At 37.8% G+C, this 26,193-nt stretch overlaps 1 protein-coding gene across 3 annotated transcripts in view; it reads left to right on the top strand.

Moving 5' to 3' along the window:
- The window catches only part of pdzd2 (PDZ domain containing 2), a 112,585-nt gene extending 90,149 nt beyond the window's left edge, over positions 1-22,436 (top strand). For all 3 annotated transcript variants that reach the window (XM_077231332.1, XM_077231333.1, XM_077231334.1), the window contains 19 exons: positions 3,477-3,573; positions 4,894-5,036; positions 5,831-5,950; positions 6,213-6,327; positions 6,461-6,534; positions 6,728-6,944; positions 8,252-8,369; positions 9,882-10,014; positions 11,541-11,613; positions 12,220-12,323; positions 12,791-12,965; positions 13,062-13,924; positions 14,254-14,398; positions 16,525-19,306; positions 19,655-19,772; positions 20,120-20,221; positions 20,415-20,688; positions 20,835-20,969; positions 21,117-22,436. In XM_077231332.1, coding sequence (XP_077087447.1) covers positions 3,477-3,573; positions 4,894-5,036; positions 5,831-5,950; positions 6,213-6,327; positions 6,461-6,534; positions 6,728-6,944; positions 8,252-8,369; positions 9,882-10,014; positions 11,541-11,613; positions 12,220-12,323; positions 12,791-12,965; positions 13,062-13,924; positions 14,254-14,398; positions 16,525-19,306; positions 19,655-19,772; positions 20,120-20,221; positions 20,415-20,688; positions 20,835-20,969; positions 21,117-21,283 — 5,955 coding nt within the window. In that variant the 3' untranslated portion in view covers positions 21,284-22,436. The remainder of the gene's footprint in view (positions 1-3,476; positions 3,574-4,893; positions 5,037-5,830; positions 5,951-6,212; positions 6,328-6,460; positions 6,535-6,727; positions 6,945-8,251; positions 8,370-9,881; positions 10,015-11,540; positions 11,614-12,219; positions 12,324-12,790; positions 12,966-13,061; positions 13,925-14,253; positions 14,399-16,524; positions 19,307-19,654; positions 19,773-20,119; positions 20,222-20,414; positions 20,689-20,834; positions 20,970-21,116) is intronic.
- Positions 22,437-26,193: the final 3,757 nt, after the last annotated feature.

Below are 26,193 nucleotides of genomic sequence, written 5' to 3'. Positions count from 1 at the left end.
GGGACTGAAGGACGAATAAACAGTATAGTTTCCCATGATTTATTGACCTGGTACTTATCAGAAGGACTTCCTGTCATGTGCTGTTTGTTTTTATTGTAACTTTGCAGATGTTATTTTTCATTGGTCCTATGATTTTGAAGTCATACATTGTGGCTTTCTATTTAGTTATCACATTGGAAAATGTAGAAGAAAATTTGTCATTATCATTTCCATACCTGAAAAAATCATGGGAAATTCTGATTGTGAAAATTACAGCAACTACATACAACATCTGCACTAAAACAAACTTGTTGTTTTTGTTGTAGTCACTGCGTGTTGCTTTTTTGGAAAGTAAATGACACAATTTTTTTTGTTGCTTGTTTTCATAACAAAGTGCATCATTTACATTCAGTAGCAAGCTGACAGATCGATTAAAGATCCATAAATTGCAGGATTGTGCTAGAGCTCAGCAGCATTCACACCTGTGTGGCTTTCACTCATAGATGTTGGTTGCATTATGCAAGAACAACTATGCATCAGTGATCAGCAAATTATTTCCCCCTCAGTATGGCCTGCTTTCAAATAATTCACCATCCAGAAATGGCTTTTTGTGAGTGTGATCCTGATAAATGTTTTTATTTAAATCCTTATTCAATAATAATGTTTGCCTGGAAAAGGCAAAGCAATGGAAATGCATTGGTCTAAAAGTGTGAGAGCCCTATAATCAAGTTATAAAGCAGAAAATAAAACGGGGAGTGTAATTAGACCAATAAATTTTTCAGTTTATCATATGTTTGCTTTCCCCTTTCAGTCTTCCATTCCACATCCAAACACCTGTCCAAACTGTTCTCACACTCCCTTTCAGCACCCTGCCATAGCAGAAGAGGGCGATGAGCGGTTGCTATTATGTGGGCGTCCAGTGCTGACAGTGTTAGGTGTGTCTCCAGATCTGTTCTGAAGTGTCAGGCTCAATGGTTTTGATGAGACAAAGGGAGGGAGGGAAAATGCGTTTTCAACAAAATAGGAAAGGGAAGGATCTGGAAGAAGAACGCAGCTGTGACTGTCACGATGAGTCCTGTGAGGCACGGAGGCATGGGGTTTGAGGAAGCCCACAGGCTCACCTGCAACAGCTCAGTCTAGCTTGTTCATGCAGGAGACAGATCTCATTTCTGACAACGGAGGGAAGGGCTTCCTGTCTGCATGCCTGAAAAGAGAGCAGTGAATCTTCCCCTACATGTTGCTGTTCAAACTTGTTTTAGGACACAGGAGCTGTGTGATAAACCGAAACTCATTCTTCAAACTAAGACGTTTGTAATGGTTGGAAAACACTTTCTTTTTTTTTTCTTTTTTTTCACTCACATCAGCCAAGGAAGTGCAGTATTAAAGTGCTGCAATAAAACAAGAGGTTGTCTGACTTCCAAATGCCATTGACCTCTATTACAAAAATAAATGCACTAAAAATATTTAAAAAACTCTAAATCAACCTTATATTATGCAGAATTTTTCCTGGACTAAATATCTGCAGTCGTAGCTAACAAATACTTCTGAACATGTAATGTTGACTATATAATTGCAGTCAATTGACACAATGACTTAATTGCTTTTTATGTTTATAGTTATTAGTGATGATTTAAGTATGCAGAACCTTTTGAATTTGACCCAGAATTTTCCACTGCAAAGTGCTTTGCACATTTAGTGGTAACAATATAAAACCAGAAATAGACACAATAGTCCCATTCTAATGAAAAAAAAACAGCATAAATTATTATTATGTTTGCACATGTTGGGCTGCCAAAAACATCAATGTGCACTACCGTTTAAAAGTTTGGGGTTGGTCAAATCTTTTGATGTTTTTGAAAATAGTCTATTTTATTCATTAAGGCTGTACTGTAAAAACAGTAAAATTGTGAAATATTATTATAATTTCAAATAACTGTTTTCTATTTTCATATATTTTTCATTTATTGGTCATTTATTGGTCTGATGGCAAAGCTGAATTTTCAGCATTTTTACTCTAGTCTTTCTCTTAATGTCACATGATCCTTCAGAAATCATTATAGTATGATGATTTGCTGCTCAAGAGACATTTATTTATGATCAATGTTGAAGTCAGCTCAGCTGCTTAGTGTTTTTGTGGAAACTGTCATACATTTATCATCAGGATTCTTTGAATAGAAAGTTTACTCTAAACAGCATTTAGATTAAATGGTAATCTATGTAATATTATGAGTGTCTTTATGTGATAAATTAAAATGTTTAGTAAAAGTCTTAGGCCTTGTCCACACTAATACATTTTTGCTTGAAAAGGCATCTTTTTCTCTCTGTTTTGGCCTTCCCTCCACACCGATACTGCGTTTTTAGCAATGAAAACAAAGCTTTTTGAAAACGCTCTCCAAAGTGGATACATTTGAAAATGCCGTATTCACGTTGTAGTGTGGACTGTGCAAACGGAGGTATTTAAAACTGACGATGTAAGTTTAGTCATGTGACGCATATTGAACCTATGTTTATACTGGTAGTGTGCCTGTTTTGTGCTAAATATGTCACTTTGCACACTCTTCATATCACAGTCCTTCAAAGATGACAGAAAATTCACTCGCATTTGATGTCCTGCGGTAAAACGTGAGAGCAGTTGCGTTTTAGACATATAATGGTGAGTGCGACCTGGACGCATCAGTGAATGGTGAGAGATTTTGCTAAATAAAATGATCCTGCCAAACTAATTGTGTGATAACTTGATTATTTCTTGTTCTGTCTGTATCATCTCAGTGAGCTTTTATGAGGGTTTACGCATGTGCAATGAATTAATGGTGAATTTTTTCTGACATTCAAGCGTGAATCAGAAACTTTTGGAAAACGCTTGAAGAAGCTAGTGTGGACGGAGAGCGTTTTGAAACGAAAAGAAGTTTTCAAATCTATCCGGATTAATGTAGACACGTAGCCTTAATGACCCCAAACTTTTGAATGGGAGTGTAGGTAAACTTTTTTCATTATTATTAAACTTTGCAGAAACAACAAGCAGAAATCAAAAGCAATAGATGGTAAATTAATATAATTTAACATGTATTGAAATTAGTTTAGCAAATCTGTACTGTTTAGGGTAAACACATTAATTGGTTCATGGGATCACTTGAGCAAAGGCACATTTCCATTCCACACCTCCAAGAGGTCTCCATGAAAACATTGGCTTTCATGTACACATGAGATTTGATCTCCCTCTGTGAAAATAAGAAAGCGTTCACCAGCTTGAGTGTGCAACATTCCCTACAGTCCTGCGCAGTGAAGAACAATCAAATGTTTATGGCTAACCATTTAAAGAGGAAATGTCACATGAAACAGAGGAATTTTTACTCCATTTGCTTTCTGAACTGTTTTTCATTTAGAGGCAGTCTGATGTCTCTCTCTCTCTCTCTCTCTCTCTCTCTCTCTCTCTCTCTCTCTCTCTCTCTCTCTGTTTAAGGCATGTTCCCTAATTCCCTCTGCCTCCTGTCTTTAAGTTTACAGATCTTGACAGACTGGAGGAACGTGGCAGGATTGAGGGTCCCAAAGGATGCCGAAGCCCCACACCGATGAAGTTCCGTAGCAGATCCCAAGGTTGAACATGTCCAGTTAAATCAAGTCTCAACACTGCTGTGCTGAGCATGAAAACATACTAATGATATTAAACTGTATTGGATTATGGCCAAGGGTGGATCCACCAATTCAAATTTCTTTATGATAGATTAGGGGTGGGCAATCTTCCCAGAACTTCATATCACAATCTTATAACAAACAATCATGGTCCATGATCTGAATCGTGATCTTCCCAATTTTGAGATGTACTATAGAGAATATCCAGACTGGATTAAGCATATGGATTTATCCATTTGCAAAAATTGAAACACAGTAGTGCGTTAAACAATAAGTTGTCAAAATAGTCATTAAACACTTCCCTTTAAAACACTGCATAGTCTTCACTATATGAATTAAATATACATTGATTCTTATTAATACTGCTTATTAATACTACTAAAGTTATTCAGTCAGTTATAACATTAATGTCACAGCACCAGGTATTTGCATTAGGATTTAAGACCGAATGCATGGATCTTATATAATGACACCCATCTGATTTCTTTCCCAACTGTTTATTCACTTAAGACACAACTGACTGTCTTTGTGTAAATACTCACCAAGACAGACATTTAGGCACATTTTTGTTTTTATTTGACAGTTTAGGTGAGTGTCTAAAACCCCAGGTATACTTTGCTCATCTGCGTTCTGCTCCGTCACACAGAAAGCATGTGGGGGTCAGTCTCTTTCGCAGTTTAATGCGCTTTTTATATATATTTTTAAAATAAAGCATGTCCCGTAGTAGACTGCATCTTACGACAGTCCCGTTACATAATTTGACTGGTTTGTAAGTTAAGTTTAAGGAGGGGCGAAAGCATACCGTTTTAAAGAAAAGGAAAAGCATGCAGCACAATGATCATTTTATCTTAATTATCATGATTTAATAATCGTTGGAAGCTGAAATTCATGCCACAGCCCTACTGCTGTTGAATTGTTGAAAGACACATGATATATAATTTGGCTAGTCAGCACAGACATCTAGTACGCAGATCATAGTTGCAGTTTAACATTATTACGAGGACATGAATTTTACAATCTCTATGATTCACTTGAAAAGTAGTTCGTGGACATCTTCAAAATCGATCACGATATAAAATCGTCAAATCGCCCACCACTATGATAGATAGATTCTGGTTCTAGATCAGGGTGTACTGAAATTGTTCACATAGATTTTTTTTAATTATGCTCGTTAATCAGCAGAGACATTCAGACATAGAGATCAGTTTCTCCCGCTGTGAATATAAATGACTGAATTAAGTGTGTTTACATTTCAAGTTAATGTCTTGATGTCATTATGTTTAGGTGGAGGGAGCCGCCTGGAGTCTGTTGGCGAAGATGATGAGCTTATCGTGGAAAATGGTGATACAGGAAGTGAAGAAAAGCCAGCGCGAGGAGGACGCAAACATTCCCTCCCACAGCAGCTGGATACAGTTGGAATCCGACAGGTAGCTGAAGCATTCAGCTCATTCGTTTTGATTTATTACCTTATTCAAACCGTTATTCTTGGAATCTTGGAATACCTCACAGTCTACAGTACATGGTTCCAGTTCCATGTTCTGTGATGCCACAAAACTAAAATTATGTTGCATGGCCACTTCAAATACAGCTCATCCGGTCTTTACATGTGGGTGGAAATTGAAAGATGTGTGAATAGTTTAAACCTTACATCAGAGCTTCATTTTTTTTATATATATTAGGTAAACACAAGTAAAGGGACAATGTACATTTTCATTTTTCATTAAATTTTTGCAAAATAATCCCTATTAGGATGATCATAGGATGATTGTGTAAAATATAATAACATATATATCATAAATGAGGTGGGTGGGGAGGTGGGAACCAAGGGACAACAGTCAAATATACAATTTAGCGTTATTATTGAAAAGTGTATATATATTTATAATTCACAGAATGCGTCTCTTGACCAATCAGAATAAAGTATTCCAGAGAGCCCTGTAATAAACCTAAAAATAGTATAGTTTATCTAATATATTAGTCTCAGTTTGTTTGTTTTTCTTTACAATAACATTAGCACAAAAGCATTTACATTTACATTCTCTTAGCTGTTGCTTTTATCCAAAGTGACTTAACAAAAACCTTTGGAAACCTTAACAAAGCATTTCATAGGTACGGATTACTGGCGGTAGCTGCTTATTTTCTCACAGTTAAACATAATAAAAATAAAGCTTATTTTATCATCTCATTGTTTATTCATAACCTCTTTTATCATCCTCTTCAGGAATATCAAATCGTGAAGAAATCAGCCCGTTCCCTGAGCACTGTTCAAGTGGAATCTCCATGGCGACTGGCACAGCCATCCATAATCTCCAACATTGTCCTGATGAAAGGACAGGGCAAGGTGAGGGAGGCCCTGCACCCGGGACAACACATGCAGTCACCATGTGGATTCACATATGTAGCATTTTACATATAAACTGCTTTGATCCTGTTGGTCTTTATTTATTTAGGGGTGATTCACTCTGTGATTTGAATTGAAATGAACGGGATATAGAGGTGGACAATGAAACCTCTGTGCAAGGCCCATTACATTTACCAGATACGTCACCACCTGTACTATTGTAAATCCAGGCTCATCGAGATGTGTCTTTGAATGTGTCTAGGGTCTTGGCTTCAGTATTGTCGGTGGGCAGGATTCAGCCCGGGGGAGGATGGGTATATTCGTCAAGACCATTTTCCCCAATGGAGCAGCTGCAGCAGACGGGAGGCTGAAAGAAGGTAGACGGACACTCATGATCATGTAGCTCTAATGCACGTTGAACAATTGTCATCAAAGCAGGTGAAACTCAACCACATTGCATGAGGATTTTCGTTTTTTTTTGCTGATGACATTTCTTTCTCCACTTTTCAGGTGATGAGATATTGGAGGTCAATGGAGAGTCTCTCCAAGGCCTCACGCACCAGCAGGCCATTCAGACCTTCAAGGTAAACTGCTCAGTCATCCTCAGAAACACCTGTAGCAGTAGATGAATCCTCAGAGAAGAATTAGCTCCAGACTGTTAATCTCAGGCCCATTTCTTTGAATCATTTTTACCGTCATTGGACAAAGGAAATTCCTAGGAATTCTAAGGTGTTAATCCCATCGTGCATTAATGGATGGCTTTTTCCTCCTTTTCAGCAACTGAAGAAGGGGGTAATTACCCTAACAGTGAGGACCCGTCTGAGAAGTCCCAGTCTTACACCATGTCCAACGCCAACCCTGCTCAGTAGATCCAGCTCTCCAAACTCAAATGCCAGTGGTGGAACTCCAGTCCCAACTAGCTTTGAAGAGGGGGACTCTCGTAGGGGTCCTGGTCCCAAGGATCGCATTATCATGGAGGTTACATTAAACAAAGGTACAATCATGTCTTTTTGATAAAAACAAATGCAGTGTGTTGCAGTTTCAAAAGTTTGGGGTCAGTAAGATTTTTTTCTGGAAAGAATATAAAAATTGTTTTTAAACAAAGATGCATTAAATTGATCAAACGTGACCGTAAAGATATTTATACTGTTACAAAATTAATTTCAAATAAATTTTTAACTGTTTTTCATCAATGAATCCTGAAAAAAAAATGTATCACCGTTTCCACAGAAATATTAAGCAGCACAACTGATTTCAACACTGATGATAATAATAAATGTTTCCTGAGCACCAAATTATCATATTAGAATGATTTCTGAAGGATCATGTGACACTGAAGACTGAAGTAATGATGCTGAAAATTCAGATTTCCCATTACAACATTAAAGGAACACCCCACCGTTTTTTGAAATAGGGGTTATTCACTGTCTCCCCTACATTTAGATAGGTAGGCAAATGCATTTTTGTCTCAGTGTATGCATTTTCTTAGTCTGGCAGCACCAACGCTAGCTTAGCTTAGCATAATGAAGTAATCCTTTGTTGCCGGATAGCATGTCGTGAGTGATATTCATTTTAAAATATATAAAAATAGAAAACCGTTATTGCAATAATATTTCGAAATGTTTAAAATTTTCTCAGACATTTTCTTAAATGCAGCCTCCTTTTCAAAAATGTAAAAAAATCTTACTGACCCCAGACTCTAGACCTGTATATAACATTTTTTTAAATTTTTTATTTTTACATTTTATCTTGAGAAGAAAACATTGAACCTGTTAGGAAAAAGTTATTGCAACAGTCCTTGCCATTTGAAATTGGCACACAATATTTTTTATTCCAAGAAAATTTAATTATTTTAACATTATTTTTATTCAAATAGACATGCACCTGTGGATCAGTATGAATGTGTGTATAAGTCAAGGGCTCATAATGTGTCCAAATAAACCATCCTGCCAAAAAAAACTCTTATTCTTGGATCGTCATGCTAATAAATAGACCCTCCAAGTGTCTTTCTCATTATTTGAGTTCTTGAGGGACGCCACACATTCCTCTGACATGAATTATATTATTGTCGTTTCTAGGCAAATATAAGTCTTTTAAATGAAAGACACAGGGCTTGAATTTCCTTTAGGTTCAGTGGGGACTTTTACCTCAGCAGTTTTTGGATCTATCTGAGAAACCATTAACACTTTCCCACCTGTTATGTCAAAATATTTATAATACTTTTTAACCAGGTTAAACGATAGAAATAAGACTCAGAAATGTGAACTAAAGAGTTTAGCCATGTTGTTTTGTGTGTTTTAGAGCCTGGTGTGGGGTTGGGTATCGGTGCCTGCTGTCTAACACTGGAAAACAGTGCTCCTGGGATCTACATCCACAGCTTGGCACCAGGTTCTGTTGCCAAAATGGATGGCAAAGTCAGGTAGTCTTTTGCTTATATATCATTCAGTTCCCACCCAAGTCTCATGTACATGTGCTCAATGGTTAAATTAAAATACATTATTTCTTATTCAAGTCTCCGTTTGTCAATGTTTAACAGTGGTTAATCAGTGGAAAAATTGCCTCGGAAAGAAAATGTGCTTTTTTAGTTCAGCTACTTTTCTAAGAAAAAAATGATGCATTTCTAAGAAAAAAAGAATTAAAAGACTCCATGGCTAATGCAGTGAAATGTCCTAAACTTTCCATGTAGTTAAGAGTGAATTGTGCTGTTTTGTCCGAGTTCGCAGACACTGGACCCCTTTGAGGAATCATCTTAAATTCTTAACTTACAGTTAATTAAGGAAGGGAGCGGCAGGAATGAGACCCCACTAGGGAAAACAATCGCATAGATCTTCATTTTCCCTACAGAGCCCACGATGTGTCTATTCACGTGTTTGCAGCAGATTATTTTTTCTAATGTGTAAAACATCCAATAATCCTCATTTGGGCTTTTGTTGTCTGCATGTGTGTTTGTGATTTGCTAGAGTTTGCGCGCGCGCGTGTGTGTGTGTGTGTGTGTGTGTGTGTGTGTGTGTGTGTGTGTGTGTGTGTGTGCGCGCTCACTCCTGTTTAGATGAAACACCTCACAGACTGAAAAAGAATGTGCAATAAGAGCCAGAAACCCATGGGGGTCTTTATAGCAAGAGATTGTGGTCTTGAATGTTGGATCTAGTTGTGAAAGTGGTTGCAGCTGTCTGAAGGGAAAGATAGGGCTGTAATACACTTTCAGACATGTTTATTTTTACAACAAATGCAGTTGGGTTGACACTTAAAATACCTTTGGACTGCATACTTCAACAGTAATCTCCGTTATCATATGGTGTATATTTGCTCTCTCGCTCAATGGTCAAGGAACTAAATATATTTTGGATGTGATTATTGAATATAAACCTAATAAATTTCTCAAATCATATGGATTTAGTCAGCTAAAAATACCTAGGGTTCACTCCAAACATGGTGAGACACCGTTAAGTTATAATGCCACCCACAACTGGAACCAGCTTTCAGAAAATATCGGATGTTCCCCTACGGTACATTGGTTGGTAAGATTTCATTAATGTTTTTAAAAGAAGTATTTTATGCTCACCAAGGCTGCATTTATTTGATCAAAAATATAATAAAAACAGTCATATTGTGAAATATTATTACAATTTAAAATAACTGTTTTCTATTTTTAATATATTTTAAAATATAATGTATTCCTGAGTTTTAAGCAGTTATCCTAGTCTTCAGTGTCACATGATCTTTCAGAATATCATTTTAATTTGATGATTTGGAGCTTAAGAAACATTTCTTATTATTATCAATGTTGAAAACAGTTGTGCTGCTTAATATTTTTGTGGAAATCCTTTTCCCTATGGAAAATAGTGTTTTGGGGAAATATTACTTCTCCTAAAAAAATTTTTTTAAATCCAATCCTTGATTATAATGGCTAATGTGTGTATTTGTGTATCAGTCGAGGAGACCAGCTTCTGGAGGTGGATTCTGTGAGCCTGAGACACGCTGCGTTGAGTGAAGCCTATGCTATTCTGAGTGAATGTGGACCCGGCCCGGTCAGCCTCATCATCAGCCGACATCCAAACCCCAAAGTAAGAGTCAAACACAGACGCATATGTGGAGCCCCACCATGGTATCTTATTAAGCATTAATATAGAAATTGCTGTATTTATAAACCATCATCTCATTAACTGAGATTGCAAAACCACTGTAGTTAATAGTTTAGTTCAGAGGGTGCAAATTCATTAGGATCAATGCTCAATGAAAAACAAAATTGAAATAATAATCTTATGTCCATAGAAATATTAATAAAGAAAAATAACCTAGGAATTCAGATCCTGGCTTAATTTATGAATAAATACACCTCAAACATCAGTTTGGTGATGTGGTCACACTCCTTCAGTCACAAGGGCCTCTTCCTCTGCCAGACTGCTGCAAGTGGAAATCAAAAGCACCATACACCTGTTAAGCTGTAATATGCTCCTAGTATGAATCATTGAAGCCCGACAAAAAGTAAACAACATTCCTCTCCCCCTTCTGCTAGTGGGACTTGGTTTTCATCCACCTAATGAATCAAGATGTTGAGAAAAGTGCGCTGGGGTGGGGTACAGTGGGAGATTTTGGTGGTTAGAATATGCTGACTGTTCACTCGACCTGATAAATGAGAGCCAGCGTGAGCGGAGCAGTGTTAGGACTAGCTTAAGACATATTGTGCGTGACACGAGGTCAGAAGCCTTTCTCACAAAGGTCATTAATTACTTAACTCTGACATGTTTTATACATGTTTTAAGCATCTGTCTGCATGTAGCCTGTATGTGCAGATGGGTTTTTATGATTGCAGTTGATACATATATATATATCTTCCTGTAGACTGTAGTAGAGGCTCATGACTGATCCAGATGAGCTGTAAAAGTGCTTCTTGGGTGGATTTGTTGTTGAAGACAACCAGGTTTTTAAGCCTGTTTTTGCAATACAGTGGCGTGATGTGTCTGTTTTTTGCTCTCAAGATTCTTTTTTTTGTTTATTTGCGTTTCTTTTATTATGTTACATTTAATCGGTTTTGTTGAATTGAGAAAGACTTGTATTGAAGTCAGCAATAAAAGTCAACTGAAATAGATCTGGCAAAACCTGATCTCATCTCAAGTCTGTTAGGCCTTTTCTAGCAGAGTTGTATAAAGGCAAATAGGGATCTTCTTTAAGCAGAGTGCTTAAAAGTGTAGTATCAAAACATCTAGGCTAAATGGTTTACATTATTTAACTGTAATCCATATTCTTTAATGTGAAATGCCAGAAACAGTATCATACATTTAATGTTTTTTTAATGTCTGAATTTATAATAATTTGTTTTTCTATTATTTTTTAAGAGTCTACATTGATAGTCATGTCCATGCCAACATTACATTACAAAGTGTGGTTACAATTAGTGCATTTAGTTTAATAAAGCAGAATTATGAAGCAGATTTAGGCAGTTTATATTGCTTAAATCACAGTGCCGCCTGGTGGTCAGAAATGTTAGTTTGTCATTTGCCTCATTTTAAGGTAAATATCAGATCAAGACATTATAGCAATGTTTTTGCATGGTCCATGAGATTCAATGGCTCTCATCTCTCACCCTCAGGTGTCTGAACAGGAGATGGATGAAGTGATCACTCGCTCCACGCACAGAGATAGTCATTCTTCCCACACACTTGGTAAAGTGCCTTTGCCCTGGTCTGACTGCAGCCACTGATTATGCTTCTCAGGGCTTTAAAAGCCACATGCTTTCGTTTATAGCTTAAACTTGCACTTTGAAACCTACTTCAAAGTTTGCGTTCTTAGGCCACCAAAACTCCACTGTCGTGTAAATAAACGTCCAGAACGCATTAAATTTTTTGTTTTCAGTTTGAAAACGGTGTCGTGTAAAAGGCCCCTAAGTTAATAACTAATGATTCTTAGCTAAACAATGACTTTCTTCTTGAGCTGCTGTACAGCCAAAACTATCTTTGTTGCATTAGTTTTCTACAATAACTGTAAAGCAGCTTTGAAACAATCTGTATTGTAAATAATGCTATATAAGTTAATGTGACTTGACTTGACTTTTAGTTAAAAAATTACTAGTACTAGTCAAATTCTGAAAAGCTCAGTTTTGGCTTTGATTTTATGAAATTTTGTATTTCATATTAAGTTTCCAAATATTTGTTTTAAAATTTGATTCAGTTTTAGTTTCTGATTAGTAACTGGAAAACAGTGATTTGTACCACAGCAAGTTTCCAAGTTGAAGAAGTACAATATATTTTTCTTTGTACTGTCTTTTGCAGGTCTGCCGTCCAAGAGTCCATCTCCCACAGTTAAAGTCAAGCAGGGTGAAGGTAATCCTGCTCTCAGCTGGACCATGAAGAGATTCCTAGAGCCAGCCAGCAGGGTAAACTAGAAGCTTTAGTCTACTCAACTTGTCAGAGATCATAGACTTGGAGTTTATCCAAATTCATGAAACTTTTTTTATTTACTTGACATTTGAGTTATATAACAAAATACCAAACCACCACATTGCATTTATTTTAAAGAAATATGGCAAAAACACTTTTCAAGTAAAACATTCCATAAAAAACATTTCTTGCTAGATTTCAAATGACAAAGCAAGATGTGTTCAAAATTAAGACCACTGAATTTTTACATTCACCTAAAAATCACCTTGTGTTGATAATTAAAAATGGCTCAGAAGTTACTTCTGAGAAAATAATTTTATATTTAATGCAGTGGGTGGCATTCAGACATTTTTAAGTTTGATTTAAGCGTCTGAATACTTTTTTGAGGCCATTGATTGCACACTTCTAAATGTTGTTGATCTTAAGAAAGATTTGATTTTATGACTTCATCTGACCCTGACAGCAAGGCTCATTGAGTTCAGAGGCAGAGCTCTCTCAGTATTTCTCAGTTCACGATGTACCCAGCCAATCTTCCCTCTCTGAGACCATGGCGATGGGATCCAGTGATGACGACATGCTGCACTGTAGCAGGAGCTGTATTACATCCATGGAGGAATCAGCAGCACCTCAGTCGCATGGTAACGCCACTGAATCTAAAGTGTCATTCTGAATAAAAAAATCAGTCACAGTTTGTCACTAAAACAGTGTGTTTTTCTGTCCTCTTATCATAACAGTCTTTCGGGATGGTTCCACTAGAGGTTCAGATAGTAGTCCCACTACCCCAGAATGTTGTAAAGCTTCTGTCAGGGCTGGTCGCACCATAGACACGGCCCAACAGGCCAGCGTGGGAAGCAGCCCGAGTTCTGTACGTAGCCCACTTCTCCGTCAGCGCCGGGTCATCTGCTATGAGGATGAGCCCAGTGACGACGACAACGGTCTTGAAGAAGACAGTGGCCCCTTACGTCGCCGTCTCCATGGGGTCTCAGAGGGCGGCCACCATCACCACCAGGAGGACGACTCTGGTATTGCTATAGCCACATCATCTCTTGAAGTCGACGATGAAAGTCAGGATAGCAGCGAGAGCCACAGACAGATCGGCAGCGAGCCAGCCACTCCGATCTACGGCAGCTCGCTTGAATCTGAGGAAGGACCTAGCGGCCCTCGCGGCGCTCCTGGTGCCGAATCTCCTTTCATGCCCATTCTCTGTATGGAGGCACCCGGAGGAACAAACCTGGGCATCAAGAAAGAGCCCCATCGAGAAGGACTGGAGGTTAAACGCTCACCCAAGCTGGAGCACAAAGCCGTGACTCGTGTCAAGAGTATGATGAGCATTGAGTGCCCCAGCCCTCCACAAAAGGTCAAGGGTGAAGAACCACCTTTAATCCCAAACACTGCTACACAGAATAGCACACGGCCGCCCTGCAGGATGCTGCACTGCAAGAAGGTTGAATCTAGCGAGCTAGCAGGCGTCTGCACCATTGAGACAATAGTGCTCCAGCGTGGTGAGACCGAGTCTTTTGGTCTGGATCTGGAGATTAAGTCAGCTCCACTCAAGGTGCTGATCACAGGGCTGAGACCAGGAGGTGTTGCGGAAAGGGTAGGTTGGAAATTGTGATGTTTTGATTGATTGTGATGCTTTTTAACATTCAACAGATACTGCATCCAAGAAAGACACTTTTTAAAATAAAATGCCATTTTACCATTGAAATGATCACATCATTTTGGAAAGTAAATAGCATTCATTTGTTTTTATTAGTTTATTATTCAATATAACCATTAAATGCTTTACAATTCCCATACCTACTGTTAACATGATACTTGGTGCCAGGCAGGCAAATGCACACAGCTGTTTGTGCTTGAATCTGTGCTTGAAGCTTAAATCTGATGAATGTATTTCACCCATTTCTTTCATATCTATTCCTTCAGGAAGCCTCAGGGAAGATGAGCGTTGGTGATGAGATTGTAACAATTGGTGACACCTCTGTGTGTACATCCACCTATCAGGAGATCTGTGACCTCATGCACAACCTGCCAATCACATTGAACTTAGAGATTAAGAAGCCGGTCTCAGGTGAGTTGCCTGCGTATCTTTTGCTTCTTGAAGTTAACTGATTATAAGTCGATTATAGCTTTGGTGATTTTTTTCCAAAGTATGTCTGCTCATTTAAATGTTTCAAAAGAAGGGTGATCCCTTCAAATGGATAGTTTACCCCCAAATGAAAACTCTCATCATTCACTCGCCCTTATGTTGTCCCAACCCCACATGATTTTATTTTTTTAGTGGAACAAACAAGGAGAAATCCATGCAGTTACAATGAGTGGCGACTGAATGTTTAAATCTTAAAAAGAACACAAATTAACCACAACAGCACCATAAAACTGGTCCAATATGATTACTCTCACAAATAACTTATAATAGTGCACATGTTGTATGGACTGCTTTGATGGTGATTTTGCATCCTTGTTGACTGTTCTTTGTAATTGTATATAAATTAGTCTTCAAAAATTAAAAGAAAGATAAAAGAAAGTCATAAGGAGTTTGAATCAGCACGAGGCATTTCATTTTTTAATAAACAGCTCCTTAAAACATTTATTTTAAATACTCAAAAGCTATTTTCCCTAATCTGATCAAACATCTTCTGTAGACTACATTGGTTATGTAAATTGGATCTGTACGAGTATATTTTGCCAATCTACCAATCAATATATGCATTTGTTATCATCAAGACTAGTAGTCAGTTCTGTGTTATATATAGTGTCTTAATGCTCTAGATGGCTTGTTAAAATATTGTCCGTATCCCCTCCTCCCTTGCTGCAGACTATAGTGCTATAGCAGAATCAAAGTTGATTCCTAAACAATATATCTCAATTTATCAGGATAAAAAGGTCTCGTGTATCCTTCACAAAAGACCATTAGGACAGGTAGATTTGCCAGTGCAATAAAGAGATCAGTCTGTCTTTTCCCATGCTGCTTTAAAGAGATAGGAGTGCTACAGGCCTCCCCTTTCTGGCAGTACCCTTCTCCAGCTCAAAGGGAACTGCAGGCTGCTGGCTATTTGTCAATGGTGACTATTGATTACTTTACTACCGTAGCCACTGTAGATGTGTAGAGTAACAGCGCTAATGCTTCCTAGAGGCTGTTAGTGAATTAGTATCTAGATTTGGTGTTATTGCTCTGACTGACATATTAAAATTTTATTTTGGTCAAAACATTTCCTACTCTTACTACTTTTGAATCTCATCATGCAGAGCAATAGCCTCAAGGAACAAGTGAAATATAGTGTATTAATGTCATGCGTCTGTCATTGTCTGTCTTAACCTGCCGTCATCTCATGTATATGATTGATCATGTTCATCATATACAGCATATGCTCATATACATTTATGTAAGCATGAGCATTTATCAGTTGTGTGTGTAATATTTAGAATAACATGCACATGTTGAGTGCACTATAAGGTCTATGTTTTTCAGTTATGTCCAGTGAAATACCCTTTGAATGCATGAAATATCTCAGGAAATTGTGAATGGAATATTCAGAGGTGACTTGCTTCAGGTAAAACTGAATAAAGTCTTAGGAAATATGCCTCCAGGATGCCAGTGTTACATCATTGGAAACAATTTAAAAAATTCTCTGCAGATTGTCTTTGTATCCGATCAATCCCTGGGTATGTTTAGAGTGAGACTCAACTTTTTTCTCAGAGAAATTGTTTCATAGTCGACCAAAGTTTTCCATGGGGTTTGGTTCTGGTTTGCTGGTTTTGAACAGCTCTAATGAACAACAGAATCAGAACAAGTTTTGAATCTGTGAAATATCAGACTATGGAATGAATTGCAAGGGTATCGCTGTGGGTTTCTTTTAATGTAATTATGTACACATGTTTTAAGGAGACTGAAAAAGGGTTAGTATGAATATTTTCCAATGGAATGTTGATTTATAAAACAGGCAATTTGTAGCTTGTCTTTCAGACCTCAGTGGTGCACTTATATGGTAGGACTTATCTTGATGTAGTGTCATATCCAGTGATTCTCTTTTACTGTTCTGCCAAGGGTTTTTAAATGTGCTGAATTGATTTGAAGTTGGAATTGTCATATGTGATGACCAGTGTTGATTAACTGACCTCTACATTTGTAGTAATTGAATATATATATATAAATTTAATGTCCTAACCATGTTGTATTTTTGACCACATTTGCAGCTGTAGATCGACTTTCTAGCTTGATTATGTCCTCTGGTGGCGAGGGCTCATCAAAATTGGAGGCACCTAGACCTTCTCCAGAGGAAAGGAATCATATGGACAAAACTTCAGTTGTGGCTCAAGAAAGGCCATCATCAGAAACAAATGCAAAACAGGCATTAACAATCCACAACAACAGCATGCCTGTCACTAATATTGATGATGTAATAGCTGAACTGAACTCATCAGAAAGCCAAGAAAAAGACCAAAATGTATTGGGTTATACAGACACAATTGCAACAGAAGAGTGCAGTAAAGTAGATGACAGAGAGACTGCAGCGCCATCACAACCAAACCTTCTGGATTTCACTGCATTAGATGTGGGGAATAACGCTTGCCATTTTCCTGTAGGAAAGACATTTTTAAATAGTTACTCAAGAAACTTTAGTAATCTGGGAGAGGATGTTGTCCCTCTAGAGAAAGACCATGGAGAGAAACCAAGTATGTACAGTCTGGAGGAGGATAGTGACTCTGAGAGTGACTCTGCAGACAGTGCTGTCAAAATAGAGATGTCTCAAGGTCACTGTGAGGGTCCTCAGGACACTGACTCGGATGAAGAGGAGGTTGAGCTCTGTATCAGCACTGTCAGTCAGCCCGCATTCAGCCAATCGGAGGGCAGTACTCTGCAAGAAAGAAATAGCATTGACAGTAGCCAGACTGTTGACAAGACATTTGCTAGTATGGATCGCCACAATTTTCCATCACCCTCAGCGCAAGACAAGGATTCACAAGAGAACAATCATTCACTCTTTAAGTTACCTGACACGCTTTGCCCTCAACTTTTAGATGATATTCTTTTAAATGGGGATAGTGGACACGCTCCCACACAACCGGAGGCAATGTGTGCATCTCAGAGAATACTATCAAACTGCAACACTGATGAAAAATGTGAAACCATTTTAAAGCCTGTTCAAATCTGCCAGACACCAACAGGTGTCACTTGTTCCCCTGTTACTCAACGCAACTGCCAAGTCACCCCGAGAAGTCAAGAGAGGACTGCAAAGTTGCTCTCAGATGCATTCCAATTCTCTGAGAAACTTAACACTTGGCAAGTGCCACTGAGGTCGACTGTGTCAGAGCCCAAGACATCAAATTATACCAGTGGCGAAACTAGTGAGCATGTCTCCTCTACGCTTGCTCCAAAAGACAAGGAGAGAGAGACAGTTCATCCCATACTTGACTTAAAATTATCCCTCTCCCAGAACCAGAGTAAATCCACCATGTGTTGTGTCAGATCTTTAGGGACAAAAACCCCTGATGACACTCCTGTCTCGCCCCTGCTGAGACGTAGACTCAAAGTTGATGATAAAAAGTCAAACACCTCTTCTAAACTCAAGGGTCTAAGTATTAAAAGTAAATCCAAAGACCAAGAACAGGCTGTCACTAGATCGCCCAGGGCCGAAAGTCCAGTACAGAAAAAAGCTCTCAGCTCCCCAAGTCAGTCTCCTAAACTCCATTCCAAAAGAACCACACCAACTGGTAGCCCTAAATTAACCAGACCTTTTGATAAGATCAGGGTTGTTTCTTGTAAAACTGACAAAAGTCAGCCAACTATGTCCAGTATCTTGAAGGCAAATCCCATCAACACAACCAAAGAAGAACTCAAGCCTTCCAAGAAGGAACAAGTCTTGGATCTAAAGGAGCAAGTCTCGAAATCGGAGGTCACTGTTGTCAGCACTCAAAGAACTTTCATTGAGGTACGACTTTCATCCTCTTCATCGTCTACACCTGTGCTCATGCGCAAGGAAGTTGTGAATGCAAGTCATTTAAGCTTGGCCTCAGTACCGGTTAATCAAGTCGACTGGGAGGCATCTGAACCCTCTCTTGGAAGTCACACAATCCCATTAGAATCAACCAATACATCATTTAGTTGTCCACAGCATAGTGGTGCTAATAAGGCAAATGAAACTGCTGAGAAAATGCATTGCAATGGCCAGGAAGAAAGTCTCTTTAGGAACTCAAATAATAAAGATGCTGCTTCTAGTCTCAAGTCAAACAAATCGAAACTGTACCTAAGGGGACTAGAACGCAGAAGCTGCTCTACAGACACCAGTGGATCTCTTGACCCAAACCAATTCTCAGTTCGTCAAAGAATCCAGTCCTTTGAGAATCTGGCCAGCTTTGATCGATCAGTCGTAAGGTGTATAGACATTCCGTTTTATGCTATTAATTCCAAGTCACCTCTAAACAGGAGGTTTTCTGGGTATGCTGGATCTGTTAGCGGTCAATCCAGTGACAGTCGTTCTTTGAGGAGGAGTTTCAGCTCATGTGTAGACAGTTTGAGCTCAACTCCATCTCTACCATATTCAAAGAATTTGTCTTCTAGTTCCACCAACTCTGAATCAACTCCTTTGAACCAAACCACAGAAGCTGTTATGAAAGAGAAAGTAAGAAATACGTCCTCTCAGAACCAGGCCACTGTAAACATGCCACCAGTACTGCGCTCCCGCAATGCCCGTGCCCATGGAGGCCTGTCACGCTCCAAATTGAGAGAGATAAGGGCACTGAGCATGCCTGAACTGGACAAGTTGTGTTCTGAGGATTTTACCAGCGACCCTGGAAATGTGATCTTTAAGACGGAGCTGGAAATCCACCCTTGCAGATCCATAGACACAGCACCACACAGCCTACAGTGCACTATGATGACCAGGGTGAGCAGTGTTGACACTGGGGCTCTTGGTTCAACCAGTAATGGAGAGCAACATGAAGGCCAGGTGACAGGGTTATCATGTTGGTCTATAAGGTGAGTAAAAACCTGGTTATAATGTGCAATGAAAAGAATGTGTAAAGTTGATAGTAGATGGATTACAATGGTTTACGTGTCCTCATCAAACAAATAGATGTTGTCTAGTTTTGTATTTATTTTTCTTATTTTGTTTTTATATTTTTAGTGTCGTGGTTATGTATTTCAGCACATATCATATTAATTATTTCAGTGTTGTGTTGTATGACACTGTCATTGATTTCTGCATGAATCTTCCTCATAAAAAACACAATTTATATTTTTAACAACCATTAGTTGATAACGTTTAGACACATTCCTGGCTAGGACAAACATTTACAGCTGATATCGGTTTGTCTCCTGTGACAGTTTGAAAGACCTTGAATCTTCTCCTTTGGACCAAAATAAAGTGCAAGATCTTCTATGTTCCCTCACAACCAAAGTGAATGTGACCAGTCTCATACAGGAAACAAAAGGTCTTTCAGAGGTAAATTTATCAGGTCTTCAGGCTTCGTTTCAGTTTAAAAAGAAAATATTTTAAGCATTAAGACCATCTAGCATTCTGAAGTATTTTTTTTTTTTTAAGGGATGAGGAAGATTTTGCCTTCAGGTGTAACTCAAGCAATTACAGAAATGCTTTTGTTTTGGCCTGTACTTTTTATAAAGCTCTGTTAAAATAGTTTCTTAACTGTCACTTTTTTCTCTTATTTTACTTTTTTTTGTCAGTGTATTTTAAAACATTATTTTTATTGGGAACATATATATGAAATATATTCATATATTTATTTTAATTTCAAAAAGGTTAACCAGTCTTTCATTAATCTTTTCATTTAGGTTAAAGATGACATTTACTTTGTGATCTTAACCAAAGAGCAGGGATCTGGACTGGGTTTCAGCATTGCTGGAGGAGTAGATCTCGAGCAGAAATCTATTACTGTAAGCAAAACCTTTTATTTGTTTAAAAAATTATAAATAAATGGAAAATTCAGTAGCATTTTTAATTACACATTGTCACCGCCTTATGGTATTTAAATGAACAAGTAGTATTGTATAGAATCAACTAAGATTATTAAACTAATTCACCGTCAAAACTAAGTTAGACTAAAATATATATTTTCTTTTCTCACAGGTCCATCGGGTGTTCACTCGAGGGGTGGCAGTAGTGGAAGGTACCATTCACAGAGGAGATAGAGTTTTATCAATAAACGGGACCAGCTTGTGTGGGATCACACACGGAGAGGCGCTGTCCTGCCTTCATCAGACCAGACTGCTGAGACAAGCATTAGTGATCATCCAGAAAGACAAGAACACTGAGCCAACATCAACTAGACAAGAACTTCCTCTTCAGACTGTCGTCTGCCCTTCTCCTGGCCATAGAGTCAGCATCAGGGAACATAAAACAAGTGAGTGGCTGGAGTAATTATCACTCTCATGGCAAAGTTGTTGTCAGTCATTAACTTGTTGGCTGTGGTTTTGTGAATTTTATAATTCAACAATCTCCAGATAAAAAACCTTTTCTGTTCCTAATTGGCTGCTTGGTGTGTTGCAGGTGTGGAAGTGGGGCCAGACGGGGCTTTGAGTGTGGAGTTACAGAAGACCACAGCTGGTCTAGGGTTCAGTCTAGATGGAGGCAAAGCATCTGCCCATGGAGGTCGACCTCTCTACATAAAACGCATTTTTTGTGGTGAGTGCTCTACTCAAACATTTAAAGATGTCCACCAGGGGGAGACAGAAGGTGTAGTCGGTGCATCAAGAGAAAGCTTAGCCTATCAACGGGCACAATACATGAAAAGTGGAAAGTTCAGATTGTGTGTTCTCTTTCACCACACAGGAGGAGTTGCTGAGCAGTCCCGGGTCATTGATGTCGGAGATGAACTTTTAGCCATCAACGGAACGTCTTTGCAAGGCCTTATGCACTATGATGCCTGGAACATCATTAAAACGGTCTCTGAGGGTCCTGTTCAGTTAGTCATCAGAAAACCGCGGACTTCAGTATGACATCTGATCTATCTGCACGTGTTGCACGTTTGTGAGATGCCAAATTGTGGCGGACTCTAATTGTACATAGACTTTGCATTGCTTTTATATGTGTTTGATACAGGATCTCTATGATGAAGAATTTGTTGCACATTGATTTTTATACAAACCAAGGCTTCTGCAGATTTGCGGTGGACTTGTGTGGGTTTAAGGTATTTTTAGTATGTCTTTAAACTTTTTATCTCACAAACTTTGGGCTTGATGACTTTTTAAAGACATTTAAAGTGTAAGAATGATGAATTATGTTAATAACTGCATCCCTTGTATAATATATTTTGATTCCAATATTGCGAAAATAGTTTCATACTTACAGCTATGATTATATGGTGATAATGCAAACCACTAAAGCGTTTGTTCACTTTGCCTAATCTGATGGAATAAGTCAACATATATATCACACTCTGTGTGAATCATAAAGTGAGCTTTTGTTTGAATTGGTTTGTGACTTAAAAGGTATTTGTGGAATTTATTTTTTTCCCCCTTTTGTTTCTCTAAATCAATTATTGATTTATTAATTTATCTTGGTAAAGGGTGTAATTTCAGTGCTACTAGGAAATAGATTTGCAAAAATTCCAAACAGGTTTCACAAACACTCATATCACCCCCATCTGCCAGGTCATTGTACAGAAAAAAAGGAAGACCAACCTCCCAAAACGCCATTGGTTAAAGCACAAGTTGACGTGGCAAAAGCAGCTGTTTTGACAGAGACTTCACAATAAATACTTGAATTACTAATTCACAAATCTGTTAATTCAAAATACAATCATATAATGATTTTTTTTAAAAAGAAAATAGATTTTTAACATCCTGACATTTCAGATCTTTTGGTTATGTTTAATCATATTCTTTCAGCTGTGAATATTTTCATGTTAACTCGCATCTGAGAATTTCAAAAAAGTTGCCTCTTTGATAACATGTATTAGTGCTGTTATTATATTTTACTTGAAAGGTCTGTGTAAATATTGAGGTTCCCACTGATATTATTGTAATTTAATTTCACTGAGTATTAAGCACAAGTGTATTAACTAAAGTGTATATGAAAAAAAGCAATCATGAATTTTTCTGTTGTCTGACTTTCTGCCCTTGTGAATAAAGACATCAGATATTTTGTAAATATGATATTCATTTTACTCATGCACCAGTATTGCCTATCAGGGCTACTAATCTTATTTTAAATTAACCCTTTCATGCATAGAGGTCACTACAGTGGACAGCTATTAAAAAAGCTTTTTTCTTGCATTTGCATGAGTTTTGATGGCATAGTTGCACATCAACCTCTACATCGGACCCTGGTGCATCATCCTATTCATTGCCACCAAGTGGCAAGCTGTTGTGTGTCAATTTTTTTCCCCTCCAAACCAAGATGGCCAATGGCCAGCCTGAAATGCCAAGTTGCTCCGGAATATCCACCCTTTCCTTCTATCCTTATTGCCGTTAAAAAAAAAATGTATCAAGCAATATCTAATGAGTCATATCACAGTTAAATTTTCCAAGTATTGATTTTAGATTGGGAGAAAATTCTGATTAATCATCTGTCCACTATAGTGGACCTCATGCATCATTTCAGCTACAATTCATGCTATTACTGTTTTTTCTGAAAATACTTAATCTGCAGTAACATTTTTGTTGTGATTACATAATGTATGTGAGTTGTAATGCATTACTTTACTCATTACATCAAAAAAGTAATCTGATTACCTAATGCACATTACTTTTAAAGCATTACTCGTAACATCAAAAATCTGATTACGTAATGCATGTTACTTGAAATGAAACTGAAAACACCTGATTGCTAGGTTTTCTCAGGAGATCTATGGTAGAAATGTGTCCATCTTGAACATAATCAGAATTATCAGCTAATAAGGGTAAATTGACATAGTCTGGTACACTGGAGGGAGCATCTGAGTTGGGTTTCCACAGTTGTACCTTGACAGGCTGTAGAGATTTCTGATGGAATCACGTCCTTATGTTCTGATATTCAATTGCCTTTGCAATATTTCGCATATATATTTTTCACTAGATTTTATTGATTGGTTTGTTATATAAACACAATATTTCTGTGTTACTATACTTTATTATGTTTAATACAGTATCTCTTCAGTTTAAACCATAAATGCATGCTCTCCACTCAAGTGGACATATGAAAATTGAAAAATGTGTACAAAAAAAAAAACATTTCTAATCTAGTTTTTCATGCCCTGAGAGCAATAAAACCCCATAGAAAAAAATCCTGACCGGTAACTCATGCAGGAAAGGGTTAATCTAACTGGGTGAACTAGCCATTTTATCATCTTTGTTTCTATTTGTTCTATGCAGATAATTTGGTAACTGTATTGTTTGTTGATCATGGCATTTGAGCCATGGATTCCTTACATTATTTTCACAGATATTTAAACATTAAACAATGATACAATTTACATTACAGTTTAAAGGTTTGGGGGCTGTTAAGATGTTTTTGATTTTGAGAAAAAAAGAGAATGTAATGACTAGATGTCATTTTGGTGGAGGACAGTACTCAACATTATTTTCAATAGCCTGAGAAAGCCTAATTGGAACGTTTGCCACATTATCATTTTTCAGTTCCACTTAACTTCTACATCTTAATGCAAGACCAGCACAGCAGCGCACAGGGACTCTGTGAAGGGGGTATTGTTTGCGTCTCTTTCCAGTCCAGATGGTGGCCACAGTCTCCTGGGAACTGCTGCCACCTCAGTCTACCTGCCAAGAGTTCAATAATCGCTGGCATCAATCTCCTCACAAAACACATCTGTTCTGTAAGTGCCTTTCTATGATTCAGCTATTGCAAAAGGATCTGAACATGAAACTGCAGCTGTTGTGACCATCTTGTAGCCAGGTTACCAGCAGACAGAATATGCTGGCTATCACAATACACAGGTTGATCTAACTATTGAAAAATTGTCTGTAAACACAAAACAAATGAATATTGCAAATATGTATCCTCTATACTGCCAAGTGTCAGCAGTCTGATGAAGAGGTTTACATTTCTAGCAACAATAGCTAGTTAGCCTAGTGGCTATACATTTTCTTTAAACTTTGTCAGTTAAAGACACTACAGTCCTCTGTGGGGGAAAAAAAAAGTAATTAGCCAATATGTTCAATTTTGTAATTTGGGACAATGGTAACATTTAAGAGTGTAAGGTGGAAAAACTATTGGATGATTTGCATAGGCTAAGGCTACATGGGTTCAACTGTAAATTACAAATGAGCTGACACTTCTTGAAATGTCACAAGTTTCAGTTCTCACCCATTTCCTGTTCTGCATTTTAACATTTGTGATCAAAAGCCACAAAACCAGTGAGAAATACCAGTCAGCAGAAGAAAGTGTGACACGTCACGCCTAGGCAGCAAAATCCAATGGAAATCCAATATTTTGTTTATGCACAATTTAAAATGTATGCATTTTTGCCAAGACTGTGGTGAAACAGATAAATAACTTTTGGATGTGACGTTTACACACATCAGACAAAAAAAACTGTGTGGGTGGGTACAAACTATTTGTCAGGACCCCTAGAATGGAAAAAGTGAGTAGGCTTATAAACGTTGAGTGGGGTCCAAAAGACCACCAGACAAAATGCTATTTTTAAGACCCTAATAGGTCATTGTATTGTGGTTACGTTTATGAGGATAGTAATCTTTAAATCTTAAATCCGAAAGCTTTCTGTTTATTTCTAAGTCTGAATTAGATTTTAAATCCCAGATTTTCAATGCAATCTTAGACTTTTTGACACCAAAGTAGATGTGGATATTAAATTGTTTATATATTGGTTTCTAAAATCTGTCCTCCTAATGTACAAACATTATTCCACATATAACATTGTTTGAACACAATGTTATCAATGTGACACAAATAAGAAAGAAAAGACAGAAGGAAAGAAAGAAAGAAAAAGAAAGAAAGAAGCGTGTTGAAATATACTTAAAATTACACTTAAATATACTTTACTTATACTGACAGAAAATGTCCGTATGTCCGTGAGCCTCCATTTTGTCTTGAATCGTCTTATTTTACGTTAAAATATATATGAACAAAGAACCGTCATTATTTCCAACTTCCAAGCAATAGGTGTTTTGTTATTCCTGTCGACATTTAGATGTGAATGGGGTCTCACACACTGCTTGATCCACGCCCATCATTTCTCCCCTTGGCTTTTAGATTTTCGGGAAGGAAAAAAATTCCACTCCCTCCGTACAAACGTTTAGGATACCGGTTATCAGATTTGCGCAATCCATACGCACGACGCTTCGGCATGTTTCCCTCACTAGAAAGCTTGCCAGACCTCCCGCGCCTAGTTACGGTTGCTAAGACACGATTGGCCAGTGGCGGTTTTCGGGCGTGGCTTAGCAAAGGGTCAATTCCCGTGATGTTCTTACAAAAAAAACTAGTGATCGATGTTCTCACAAAAAAACTTTCGATCCCTGGACCATTTTGAATTGTAGCTAAACATCTAGCGTCCTTGTCTTTCTTTAACTTTCTTTTTGCAAAACCACTCAATTGACGTCTGTCCATTTTGGATTTAGATTCATTTTCTGTAGCCGTTAAAAAAATGACACATTTGCGCGTACTTGTTGTGAACTCTGACAGATTGGGGAGGGGGGAGTGATAGTGGTCATGTAATCTTTATTTATTTATAATTTATTATTATTATTGTTAATTAGTGTACATAAACGAGTTATGTATGGTCTTTCAAGAATTTCAATTCAATAATATAACAATTTACGAAAAATATTTTTAAATCTTGTGTCATGTGGTGCCCCCCTAGTGGTTGTGACTGGCCCATTTGCCCTTATGGATAATCCGGCTCTAAGTAGAAAAATCGCTCCTCTTCATAATATAAGGATCACGTCCAAAAAAT

The sequence above is a fragment of the Siphateles boraxobius genome, unplaced genomic scaffold, assembly GCF_051911475.1.
Source record: "Siphateles boraxobius isolate OS27281-9 unplaced genomic scaffold, OSU_SipBor_1 16, whole genome shotgun sequence".
In the NCBI taxonomy this organism is placed as follows: Eukaryota; Metazoa; Chordata; class Actinopteri; order Cypriniformes; family Leuciscidae; genus Siphateles; species Siphateles boraxobius.
The sequence above is the reverse complement of the archived record's forward strand: the minus strand, read 5'-3'. Positions and strand labels throughout refer to the sequence as shown.